The sequence below is a fragment of the Salvia hispanica genome, chromosome 1, assembly GCF_023119035.1.
Source record: "Salvia hispanica cultivar TCC Black 2014 chromosome 1, UniMelb_Shisp_WGS_1.0, whole genome shotgun sequence".
NCBI lineage: Eukaryota > Viridiplantae > Streptophyta > Magnoliopsida > Lamiales > Lamiaceae > Salvia > Salvia hispanica.
The window spans coordinates 32,548,938-32,562,479 of record NC_062965.1 but is presented as its reverse complement, the minus strand read 5'-3'; the positions used below and the strand labels follow the sequence as shown (position 1 = coordinate 32,562,479).

The 13,542-nt window shown below is 33.5% G+C and overlaps 1 protein-coding gene and 1 long non-coding RNA gene across 3 annotated transcripts; both read right to left on the bottom strand.

The window, feature by feature from the left end:
• Positions 1 to 4,128: 4,128 nt before the first annotated feature.
• LOC125204675 (snurportin-1) lies at positions 4,129 to 6,304 on the bottom strand. Its single transcript, XM_048103385.1, is given in 6 exon segments — positions 4,129 to 4,230; positions 4,735 to 4,849; positions 5,305 to 5,495; positions 5,576 to 5,756; positions 6,078 to 6,120; positions 6,123 to 6,304. Coding segments are annotated over 6 exon segments (729 nt in total). The 5' UTR covers positions 6,220 to 6,304.
• A 2,293-nt stretch (positions 6,305 to 8,597) lies between these two features.
• On the bottom strand, positions 8,598 to 12,036 carry LOC125217410. Of its 2 annotated transcripts, XR_007175731.1 has the most exons (3): positions 11,933 to 12,036; positions 9,851 to 11,843; positions 8,598 to 9,048 (listed from the first exon to the last, which is right to left on the bottom strand). It is a non-coding gene; the product is annotated as an uncharacterized LOC125217410 (long non-coding RNA). The 2 variants fall into 2 exon arrangements; XR_007175730.1 differs by having other exon boundaries at positions 9,851 to 12,036.
• Positions 12,037 to 13,542: the final 1,506 nt, after the last annotated feature.

Below are 13,542 nucleotides of genomic sequence, written 5' to 3'. Positions count from 1 at the left end.
GGACGTGCTCTTAGCTAAGAGCAGCGCTGTGCCGCTGGCACGGACGGACAGCTCGCAGCAGCGGACGAACGAGCTCGTGCTCAGCGGCACGGACGGACGGACGCCACCGCTGCGGATGCTCTAAGGTTTGGTGGTGGAACACCTTTTTCCTCCTACTTAGATTAATTCTCACCAAGGAGGAAAACATCCCTAATTAGATTAGATGAAAAATACTAGTACTACTATCAAACTAGGACATACTATTAATTACTAACAAATTATTCCTGAAATAACCATATGTGCTGTAGTATTTTGTTTTAAATTTTTGAAAAATATTTTTTATAAGTATATTTTAATTGAAAATTCCTTCATAAACAATCAATTAAATTTAATAACGAATTTGATCGAATAATAAACCAAAAAATGGCGAGATTCATGATGATAGTTCAATTTGGGTTATTTGAAGATAATTTATGAAATTTTCATCACTTTCTGATTATGCACATCAATTCTAAAATGTACTATATTAATTACTAGTAGTACCAATTGAACTGTTGATTTCATTTGGTTTAGCAAGTACATAGGATTATGGTTGATGTCCGTGCTGACATAGATTGCAGGGAAAGTTGATGTGATATAATCGGTGATGGAGTATAATATAAAAAAAATGTCCTTACTTTGAATCCCTATCCATGCCATATTTCTGTCTAGCCATATGTCAACACGGACATTGACTAATTAAAATCCTCTATTGATAAAGTTAATAGTTGAATAGTCACATGCAGATTTTAAAATTGGTATGCAAAATTGAAAAATTGTACCGAATGAGGATAACAACGTTTTTAGATGACAAAAATATTTATACATTATTATTTTCTGGTATATTACTATTAGAAATGAGTCACTCACTCTATAAAAAGTCTTATAAGGGCCTTATAAAGAGGAGAGTTATCCATACTTATATAGAGGAGCTAGTTTCATCATCAAATTGATGTGAAGACAAGATTTAAGAGTTTTAACACGCTCCCTCACATGTGGGCCAGAATGACGCATCGGACTTCCATCACGTGGGTAAGCAAGAGAAGAGATAAAGAGATAAAATTCATCATCGAATTGGGTCCGCTCTGATACCATATTAGAAATGAGTCACTCACCTTTTAAAAGAGCTTATAAGGGAGAGAGTTATTCATACTTATATAGATGAACTAGGATCATCACCAAGTCGATGTGAGACAAGATATAAAAGTTTTAACATATATTAAATAAAGAAGGAATAAGATTGAAAAAAATAATATTGACATAATAATATTTTCGTTTTAAGAAAGAGTAATTATTTACGTACAAATAACTCTTTCAATTAATTTCAAGCATTCACGAGATTCTAAAAGTTTTCATCTTTCAAATACTCACGTTATTAACTTTGCAATCTTTCAGGCTTCCACCACTAAAAATTCCCCCTTTTATTTCTTAGATAGTACATATCTTTAATTGGATGAAATCACTAATTTGTTGGTTGCGGCTAAAGGGGAGTGATCAATATAGTGTGATTGAAGAATTTAGTGTGAACAAAGATTGATGTCAAAATATTCGTTTTAAACCACTTAAAAATATGAATATATAATAATTTGATACGACAAATGCTCTTCCAAATTAAGTAATGAACTAATGATGAGTACGGGAAAACGATAGCTGTCCAAAAAATCAAGGGCACTACATTTCTCATATTACTATTGAACTAAACAAAAGAAGAAGTTTTCATGAAGTTGTTAATAAGGAGCAACATTTATGAAAGCATGCACTAGCTGCTACCATCTTTATTTAATGCATAGTACTATTTTTTTTCCAATATCCTTGTACAAAATCAAAATTTATCTTAAATAATTGCAAATTTAGTAATTATAAATTCAAAAAACAAGATTATGGAGGTTGTGCGTATTTTAGAATAAAAATTTGATGCATAAACATTAGGGTTGACAATCTCCGACAAAAACACGAAATTCCGACACGAACACGTACGAAATTAATAGATTTAAGTCAAGCCTTATTCTTTTAGTGTCCTTATCGGATTTGACTCATTACAAATCCAATTATTTCAGGCTCGGTTGAGTTGGATTCGATCGAGTGACTCACTAAAAATATTCACGCTTACGGATCAGTTCATTTTGGTATTGGAAAAATCGCTTTATCCATTAAATTTAACATCGTCATCACTTTCAAGATAAAAAAGACCAAGTCATAATATTTATCAAACACAATATATTAAACTAAAATTGTAAAATTATGAAAATAAAATTTAGTGAGTAGTACTCCCTCCGTCCCATTGAAGATGACCCATTTTCCTTTTTAGTTTGTCTCAACTAAGATGACTCATTACTTAAAATAGAAACACTTTTATCTCTACTTTATTTTCTCCTCTCAACACACAAAATAAATTTGCATAAAATTCCGTGACGTCTAAAAAAGGGGTCATCTTCCTTTTCGGGACGGAGGGAGTAATTTATAAACGAGTGAATTTTGACGCAGGAAAAGGTTTAATGGTTTAATGGTAGTTGGTTCGTCGGTGGGACGGAAAAACGGGGCACATTAAAAGGACAGCTACAAGACAACAAAAAGGGCCCTCTTACCCTACAATACGTGTCTGTCTCTCACTGGATCCCCACCTATATAAGCAATCTCTGTCCATTCCAATTTATTCTCTTGTCTTACACCAGTTAAATACTCCATATATATACATCTAATTAATTATATTCTCCCCTATATAGGATCTCACAATTTGGGCTCTACTGCAGGCTAAGCCCTATATAGCAAAGAAATAATTTTACACCATTTACAATTTTATTTGTTTATTTCTGAAATGACTCGGATTTTAGTTTTTATATTTCACCTAAATCTGGCATCAGTCCATTCATGTATATGGTGCGATATCTTCTTCTTTTATAAATTTTATTAATGAAAATATATACTACTAGTATTCAGACTAAAAATATTCAATCATCTAACCCATTGGACTAAGAGATATAAAAATTAAAATTTTCTGAATATGAAGAAATATGTACAAATATAATATCAAAATAGAAGAAGATGGTTGCAAATACATGGTACCCAAAACTCAAAAGGCCCAAATAGGTAGTACATTTTTAATCGTGAATTTTTTGGAAGAAAGAGCTAACTGGAAGAAATTTAATCGTGGCCTTTTGACTATATATTTGAGAGTCCAAAAAAGAGTCTAATTTCACCAAATTAAGGCATACGAGTGATCCTTAATAGGTTTATTAATGGCAGTAGCTGTCCTAAGGCCCAGCCTATTTATGAAAATCAAATAGATATGCTCCTTATTAGTAATGGGCTAATTGTTTCTCAAACAAATAATTTTTTTGTTTTTGTTTTTTATACATCTAATTTGTAGTACTTAACACCATTAAAGTTCACAAATTACATAAATATCAAAGTTGATTTTTCTTTTCCCCTTTGACTTGACAATAACTAAGGCTCTGGATTAATTTTGTAAATAGTATATTTTCAAAAGCACCCATAATTTAGAGTAAACAAGAAAGCTGCTTTGGATCATACTACATGCGTTCAACACCACAAAAAAATCTTTCAAAACTAAGACTAAGTTAGCTCCTCACCAGCAGATGCCACTGCAAAGCATACAACCAACCATATCTACATCTCCTTCGTTGGATGCAAGAAGATGCTCTACTCTGAGAGGATAATGCTGATCTGCGTGCTGGAACATGACCTGAAACGAGTCAACGCCATGAATACATGCTTTAGAATGCCTGTCTGAATAGCTTAAATCAGTAGTGTTCTCATCTTCCGCATCTTGTTTTTTTGGAACTTTTCGCATTGTATTTGTACAACAGTACAAAAAAATAAACAGAGCCCTAAATATCAACAATTTCTGCCAAAGTAGTAAACATATTTTGTTTGCCTTTCTAGTTTATCTACAACAGCCATAGTGAAGTTCAATTGAAGCAATTTCTAGCTTTGAAAGGTAGAAATATAAAATTTCTTAGAAATTTCTAGCTTTATCAAGGTCTTTTATATTAACTTATCGATCAACCTCTGGAAATGAATTTCATATTTTAAATTCAGTAATGTACAATGGCAGAAACTTCTTTACTTATGTAATTTAAGAAAAAAATTCTAACAAACCTTTTCAACGAAATCATTGTCCAGGCAACCATATATAACAGGAGGATACTCTAAGGTAGCCATTCTCCCATCATCTAGTAGCTCCTACACTAACTGATAATTGCACACCGGGAAATGTTGGATTTACAGAAATGTCATGCCATTTACTTCTTAATAGTTGTTAAACATGTTGGGAAGCATATTGTACATGCAATGTATTAGGATGATATTGCAGAAATACTAAAGAACTTTTCTAGAATCATCTGACAGAAATGTCGGCATAAAAGCGGCTCCTTACACAAGACACTATGTAGAGAAGTAAGTAAAAACATGTAAATTCAATGATTTCTTCTTTTGTGACTATACTTGTTGAGGATCTATCAGAGTAGATGAACGTGGCGATAACAATAAACAACCCATAAATGGTAGAAAGGGTTGAATGCAAGACTGGTAGAAAGGGTTGAATGCAAGACTGCCCTTCGAGTAAACTTGACTATCTATTTCAAACCTCAAATTATGAAGCAAGATACTGAAATAGACCTTATAAAGTGCAACAAGAAGAGCTGAAATAATAATCTGTGCATTGAAGCAATTTCAAGTGATAAGATGAAAATATACCTATTACTGATTCGAAATCTTCCCATTACTATCTGTATCAAGAACATATCGGCCACAACTCTCATCCTTCCAGACTAATACCAAAGGGGTATTTCCTGATTCATAATGTGCATGTCTGAGAGAATCAGAATTGATGATCAGAAATCGAGAAGAAAGAGAATGCACCACACAAAGCACTAAGGGGGCGTTTACTTTGACTGAACTGAAGGATGGATTGATAAGCATAATCCAAGCTAATACAGTGTGTGCTTTGTCGAATTAATTAATTTTGAACTTCATTGAACTTCTTACCAATCAAAGTAAACACCTAAGAAAATTGAGTCAGTGTATTTCTAGTTGTGAAGGTTGCTTGTAACCCTTTCCTTCTTTTTATGATTCTATCCTAGATTCCTAGTCCTTTGATCCTTTCATTCTGGTCATGCAATAATGTTGGACAAAAAATGGCTCAACTCAAAGAAGAGGTTTATTTGGTGAAAAAACTAGATGCAGCTCATACACCAAATAAGTTATTATAAAAAAATACTGATTCACGGCTCTACCAGTCGTAAGAAAAGATGAAGAAAATCTTACTTATTGTAGAACAAAACCTCCTTGTCGCAGTTGTATACGAGCAGAGTCATGAACCTGTATTTATGCATAAGGTGAAGTATCATTGCAAGCTTGCTGCTCAACAAGAAAAATCTGAACACGGTGGTGCATTCATACATTGGCATTCCTGCCCAGCAAACCATGTCAATTACGTAGTAAGTCTGATCAGCTTGCTGTCACGTTATGTAACACTAACACATCACATCATATAACACATTCAATTAATAAGACCATGAGAGGACGAGAAATCTACTAGCTCGTGAAATATACAGTCAAGTATACAAGAAGATTGGCCAGACCTGCTGCTATTATTGGTACTGGCTCCATTGGGTAAAGCAGATGGAAAATGATGCAGCAAACAACCATTTCGTAACCTAATAACCGTTAGATGACACCACAAACAATGTTTCCCAGCCGGTCTAGCGCATACATACCTTCACAAAATTCGGAATATGCACCTTCATAAGCACATCAGATATTTCAGCAAACCTTCAAATAAATGCAGGTATCTATTTTGCCATTCAATCGACAAAGGTTCCTCCAATTTCACCTTTTCATGGTATAAATTGACAATATCTCCACAAAATGAATGAGATTATTAGAATCACATTTAATTTAGTTCCTCTTTTTAGTTAAACCAAGCAATCTTCAATATTGTTTGACAAAATAATAAGGAAATGAATTCATAATCTCATGTAAACAAAAGACGGTGAGAAGAATTGAAGTAAAAGTGGATCAAATAAGGAGATAAATACCAGTCCGAATTCAAGCGGTCGGGAACATCGATCATCCATTCTGCTTCGCGAACCATCGCTGCGCTTCGAATCCTCTTAGGTTCCTGGCGGTTCTGGGCCTGTCGCTGCAAAGAGATCTCCCGCCGCCTGTGTTGATCGGCATGGAGGTTGCAGAAAGTTTTACAAAAGAAAATTATGCAGAGGTTTTTGAGAAATTTTGGGAGATCAAAATTTGAAAGCGCAGCAATTAAGCATCACATTTTCATGACTGTGCTTTGTTTAAGCATTTTATGGTTGTGAATTTGTGACCTTCATTTCATCGAAATCCAAGGAATGTTCAAATTAGAATGCCGCAAAATTTTAAATGCCCATATGAGACGCGGGATACACTTAAAAAATATCAGATTTTAAGTTCACAACTTCCCACCAATATAGGTCATTCGATTTCAGTTACGGACGCACATAATTGTGCCACGTCACCCACTTGGAATTTCTTGTAATATTCATATTTGCATGTATGAGGGGTAAGTTTGGAATGTACATATTCATTAGTTATTCTAAATCCTACACTGGTCATTTATGTGGGAGAAATGGGAAGTTACAATCTTTACTTTATTTACGGTTGAATTAAACATTAATTCTTCACCAAGATTTCATCTTTTCGACGGTTGAAGAATATTTATACAATCTGTATAGTCGAATACAATCTCTACACTGCCGAAATCTACATTCACCAGAGAATGGCATCAATGGAATTATACAATTCATGCTAAGGTCAGTTTTTTTTGTTTTGGTTGATTCACGTTCAGTTGGTTTTCTAATTCGCTCTTCATTTTTTCACTTCTGTGATAAACTTAAATTCCAGTTTTTTATGTTTGTTCATTTGACTTCGTTTGATTGAATATTGATTCAACATACACCACATACATGTATTGTCCTTTACCTAATTTTGCAATTTCTTTGTGAAGATGTTGCTTATGTTGCACAAATGTTTGCTTAATATATATATATATATATATATATATATATATATATATATATAAATATGCTTATGTGTTCCACCAAAATTTGCTTATATTGAGAGAGAATTCGCTTATGTGGTACGACGAATTGTGTACTGCTTGAGTTGCATCTTTGGTAATCACAGTCACATAGATTAGGTTAGTGTCTTTGATGTGTTTAGCTATTTTCTGTATTACTAGTTGCATATGTTGTTTATAATATTGCATCCCGCCATGTCGATTGTTGGATTTATCGTATTGTCACACAATGTATGACGTGTTGCAGGTACTGCATGAATTTTCCCCCTTTCACTTGGAAAGAAAATCACGAAAAGCTTGTGACATTCGGTGTTGCATTGTTGTCTAGCGAAGGGACGAAAATATATTCCTGGCTATTCAAGCATTTTGTTTTACTTGCTGAAACTATAAAGTTTGAAGAACAGTTATGTTTTATTATATTAACATTGCATAGTTGCTTTAATTATTCATTTTCGAACACAATTGTATTGTAGCCTCTTTACAGTTTTTACAGTGCAATTCCATTTGAATTATGATAGGCTAAAAATTTTATTTCAACATGAACAGATCAAATTCATAAGTCAATATTTGCATTACTTTCCATGCGAAGTTGCATTACAGCGGAGACAAAGTTGCATTACGAAAATTTAAAAATTTTAAAAATTGACAGCATAACTTCTGGAGCGGATCTGCTCCTTCAAATTATACAACATTACATACTACACTAATAAAAGAATGACACGTGGATATGTTTAAGTTAATAAAATAATGGACTAAAAATACTAATTATCATCATACATATAGTAATACACCAATAGCTTACTGCGTATATTCTTTAAACCTAAATTTAATATCCTAGAGATTTTATTTCTTCAATTCAAAGAGTTAGCGCCGAACAATTGTGTGCAATCTTATTCTCAAGTTCAACTAAAGAAGATTTACAAGTTTTCAGTTATTCAACTATTCGACGAGGAATGCTTCTATTCAGACTGGTAGAATTGCAAATTTATAACGTCAATTGCACTTTATCTTCTCCATCTCTCTCTCCTTGTGGAAGTTAAGTTTTCTATTATGTGAAGGGTGATGTTCAAGCTTCCATGGTTAGAGTTTGACAAGAATATGGATCTCGAATCTTTTTCAAAAAGAATGTAAGCCTTTGGAACTCAGACCGTAAAAAAAATGTTGGTGTATTACTATATGTATGATGATAATTAGTATTTTTAGTCCATTATTTTATTAACTTAAACATATCCACGTGTCATTCTTTTATTAGTATAGTATGTAATGTTGTATAATTTGAAGGAGCAGATCCGCTGCGCATAACTTCTACACAAAATAATTGCATTCTAAACGGATATAATTGCATCACCATTAACAGATATTCGCATTGCTGCCAAAAATTGATTCACATATCAACTACATTAGGACATCTCCAAGTCAAAAAATAAGGATCAACTACCAGTACCCAAAACTAGTAGTCATAAACCATTGTTTTCATCACAAACTTATAACATAAACCTAATTGCACATTCAACAAGTATCAATTGCATTGTACAGTAAAAAGTTGCTTCACAACATTGTATCCAACAGAAAAAGCAAGTGATTGAAAACCATGAACTCTCGTGTGTCACTATTTAGAGTACATTTCTATCATTTTCTCAATATAAATTGGCCCCTTCTTCTTCCCTTCCTCATTGCAAGGTTGGGTAAGATGCAGGATTTTATACATCACTGCGTTTGAATTCCCAAATAGCAGCTCTTTGCTTATTTTGGCCCTCAAGTATTGCAATGACAAAGCGCTTCTAGGAGTAAGTCCGCACTTCCATTCATTTGCTTTTTGGCCCATGTATGTCTCCATGTGCCTCATTATGTACACTCCACTGTCGACCTTGTTTGTTGCAGTCGTCCACTCTACTGGCAGCAACACTGTTGGTGTACATTAGCTGGATGCTTTCCTTTCCATCGCTTGTGAACTAAAGGTGTACAAAAAACTCGATTCAGACCAGGATAGTAAGCAATTTTTTGAAGCAAGCAAAGTATCTCAATAAGTAAGCAACATTTCGAATATAGCTTAAGCAAAACTTTTTGTAGCCAAATTAAGCATAGGTAAGCACAAAGTAAGCAATCTTTTATGCAGTTCAACATTTCAAATTGCACAATCAAAAATTTTCAATTTATAAAATATCAAACAAAAATAAGCATATTTTACTAGAAATTAAGCACGTTCTCGAATAGAATAAGCAAAATGTCCAACAAATTAAACACTGTACAGAGTGAGCAAAAAACTAATTATCGTATCCAAACTAAGCACAGTTTATTGCAAATAAGTAATCTTTGTAAAAAAAAAAGCAAGATTTCGAATATCATAAGCAAAAATTTTCAACACATAAATATTACACAACAACAAGCATATTTAACACGAAATTAAGCAACAACAAAAAAAGAATTAATCACATTTAAGCATAGTTAAGCACAAAGTAAGCAATTTTTTGGTACAGAAAAACCGATATTTCGAATAGCTTAAGCAAAACTTTTCAACATACAAATATCATCCATCAAAAAGCATATTTATCATGAAATTAAGCAAAAAAAAAAAAGAATTAAGCAACAACTCAGTCGCAATAAGCAAAATGAATACAACGTTAAGCAAATACACCACACCAAAATCCAAATCGACATAACGAAGAACATCTAAATACACAAAAAAACAAATTAATCAATTGAATTAGCAAACAGAACTTCACGAAACAATAACCGGGATAAGCAGGAAATTACCAATTCGCGAAGATTCTTCGACATCAGGCTCTGTGGTGTTCGGAATTTCTCGTCTTTTAGACATTTATCGAATTGGTGGTTGGTTGATGGAAGCAGTTTATGCTATGTTGATGAAATTGCTAGACTTTGATGTTGCCCGAACTGTGGTGAGCGGCGGGATTGGGTTAGGGTTTTGAATTGAGAATGTGTATTTGGAGGTTTTCGGAAGTGAACGCGGCGGAACGAAATTGACAAGTTGAATGATTTGGAAAGAGAGTGGAAAGGTTTGATAGGAGTTGAATGAGCAGACGGATCGTGTAATTGAATGGTCCCTGAAATCTTGCGCCTCATATTAGGAGAGTGGGTTAAATACATGAACTGACTAATTTACCCTTTAATGCAACGAAAATGCTAAAAAATGCAATCTCAGTTGATGAAATCACAACCCCACATCTGTATATCTAACGGTTCATATCAGTAGGATGTTATAACTATATAAGTCTGTAGGGAGTGTAGTGCTCCTCGATGAGACGCCGTATTAATTATTGTAATCAATATCTAATTAACTGAATTAAAACCAAATTATTATAATTGATACAAAAAACTAATAATTATAAAAACATAATGCGCGCAGTGCGCACGTAATTATAAGAAAAAATTGCACTATACATACAAAATGTTTCATCAATATTTCAAATTAGTACAAAGGTTTTTAGTTAACTTGAATAGTATAAGAATTTTTATTTGTGTTTTAAACTAATACAGGCTGTTAAAATTCTTTTAACACCGTTAGTATTTTAACCTTTTTCATAACATATTAGTAGAATATTAGAGGAAATAGAATTTTACACTCAAGAAGATGAACTTAGCAATACTTTCCGATAACTGACCTCTCCCGAAAATTTTGGAGTATTTTTCTCTCTCTCAATAACAGGTAAACTTACTTAGATTTTTGTCTGATTTTAATGGGCTTTGGGAAAAAGGATCGAGAACCCTATTGAAGCTTAGGAATTTTTATTTAAAATTCCCATCTTTTACACTTTTGCATGTATTTCCAATCAAATTAATTTAATTATATGGAAATTTAGAAAGATTAACCGTCACTTAGGATATTTTTAGTTCTTGATGGAAATTTAGGAAGATGGTTTTTTTATTTCTTGATGGAAATTTAGGAAGATGAACCTCACTTGCCTTTCAAATAACTAAAAGTTTAACTTTTTTATGCTATTTGTTTTTAAAGAAGGGGCTTTAAAGTATTGATTTTTTATGATGTTTTGCTATAGTATTTACTATATGTGTCATTTGGGAAATTTTTAAATAGCAAACCTTCGCTAATACTATATCACTATATGCAATGGGGAACTTTTAAATGTAGCAAGAAATAAACCTTTATTTAGAACTTTTTGTTTTTAAAGAAGAGAATCAAACTTAGTTTTTTTAAAGAAAAATACTGCCCATAATAAGAGTTTTTTTAAAGGGTAAACTGCCTCTAAAATCGTGAACTTTCACAAAATGCTCGAATTTCCCGTGAACTTTAAAAGTTGCACGAAAAATCACAAACTTTGCCGGTTGTGCAAATTTCTCGAATGACCCGACCCTGAATTTTTCCGGCATAAACTTATTTTATGTGGCAGCCGGAAGCGTGACTAGGCAGCCGGAACATAAAACTACGTCGTTTTTGTGTTATGCTAAAATAATTATTAAAAAAACTCAGATTTCTTATGAACTAAATAATGAAGATAATCAAAAACCAAAATAGAGAAATAATTCTTCAAAAAGTTTCAAGTATTTGGGGTGTCGGACTCATTAAACCCATCCTTCTTCATTAGATTCAAGTCTGATCCATCATCACATCTTCTCTCTCTACAATTTGTTATCCCCTACCGTTAAACCCCACAGACAAATCTTGCTGCGTTCATCATTGTTGCCCTCGAATTCAGCTCGAAAAAGATTACTTTTTTCAATTTCATAATAAAACACCCTCGAATTCAAACTCTCCTTTATCTTTCAAGGACTATGACAAATAACATAAATTAATGAAACCAAAGTTCATCCTACACAAAATCAACAAAAAAATGAGCAGCGGAGGAGTGCGGAACTTACGGAGTCGGCAGTGCCATCGGATGTTGCGGTCGCCGTCGTTGTCGGGGTCGTGTCGACGCCACTGAGCAGAAGAAAGCGCTAAGCGGTTTGATGTTCAATTTTGATGTTAGGATTAGATGGTTTTTGAGTTCAATTTGGGGGATTTTGTAATTTAAAATCTGATTTTAAAAATATAAAATTTAAATCCATGTCATTGCACATATCAGCGTCCACGACAGCATCCACGTCAGACATTTACACTACTTAGTCGGAATATCTGACTCGGGAAATTTGCACACGGGAGCAAAGTTTGTGATTTTTCATGCAACTTTTAAAGTTCACGGGAAATTCCAGCCTTTTTTGAAAGATGACGATTTTAGAAGTAGTTTACCCTTTTTTAAACGGTGTTAAAGAAATATAACAGAAAGTATAATATAAAATACTAATGAAAGTTTTGGTATGATTTATGCAAACTTTAAACTTTTTTTACTAATTTGAAACATTGACGAAACCTTTTATATGTTTGGTGTAATTTCCCCCTAATTAATAAACATTTTTTACCAATACCATGTAACCACTAATTATATTACTGTGTAAAAAATATTTATATAAGATAAAAAAATGTATTTATATATGATTAAAAATTCCATTTTGTATATATAACGCCAAAAAATAAAATGAAAGTCTATACATTGTTTTGATATAAATAAAAGGCTCAAGTCATGAGTGGTGATCAAAAGTTTACAAGGCGGCAAAACCAAGTACAAAAGCTATCCAAGTTAGCAAACTCTCTTAGTGTCAATACATAGGCAATAAACGGGCACTCAAAAGCTATCAAGACCATTACACTAACGCAAAAGTACCTTGGAAAAAGCCAACCGAAAAACCAAACAACCCAAAAGGAAAATAATCCTTATACTAAAGCCTTCAAGAAAAGAATCAACTCTCACCCAAAACCTCTATTGGAAAGGGAGAATTTGGGTGCCATCATCTTGTCCACTATCTTAGTTACAAAATCAATTTTTTCTTCTCAAGCTCCCAATCCAGCACAAAACCTTGGAAGATCATTTTATTCCGAATATCCCATATCAAACATGAGAAGAAAAAAAAAGCAGAGAAATCCACACCCTTTTATTGGCTTTGTGAAGAGAAGTGCCCAGCCAAGAGAGGAAACATGCCATCGGATCCTTGGGCAAGCACATGGATAAGTTCCATTGAGCACAACAGTAATACCATATACCACTCGAGATTCTACAGCTAAAAAAGACGTGCTTCAACGTCTCCGGTTCTTCCTTGCAGAAAATACATCTATCATGCATCCTCAATTCGTGGTATGCCCCATCTGATTAGTCTATCTTTAGTGTTAAGACTTCCTTGCAAGATAAACCTGACAAGCAGTTGAGCTCGGGGTGGGGCAGAGTTCTTCCAAGCAAGGGAGTTTTAACTCCTTGTGGTGTTAGCATTCTCCAAGCTCTTAGTGACATGCAGCACAAAGTTAGGATCAAAGAAACCTATTGAGTTATTAAAAGCCCAAACCTTCTCATTTCTCGTGTTTTCTCTCAACTCAATGCGACTCACTACTGAGTAAAGGTTCCCAACGAGTTCCTCTTCCCAAAAAAAAAGTTTCTTCT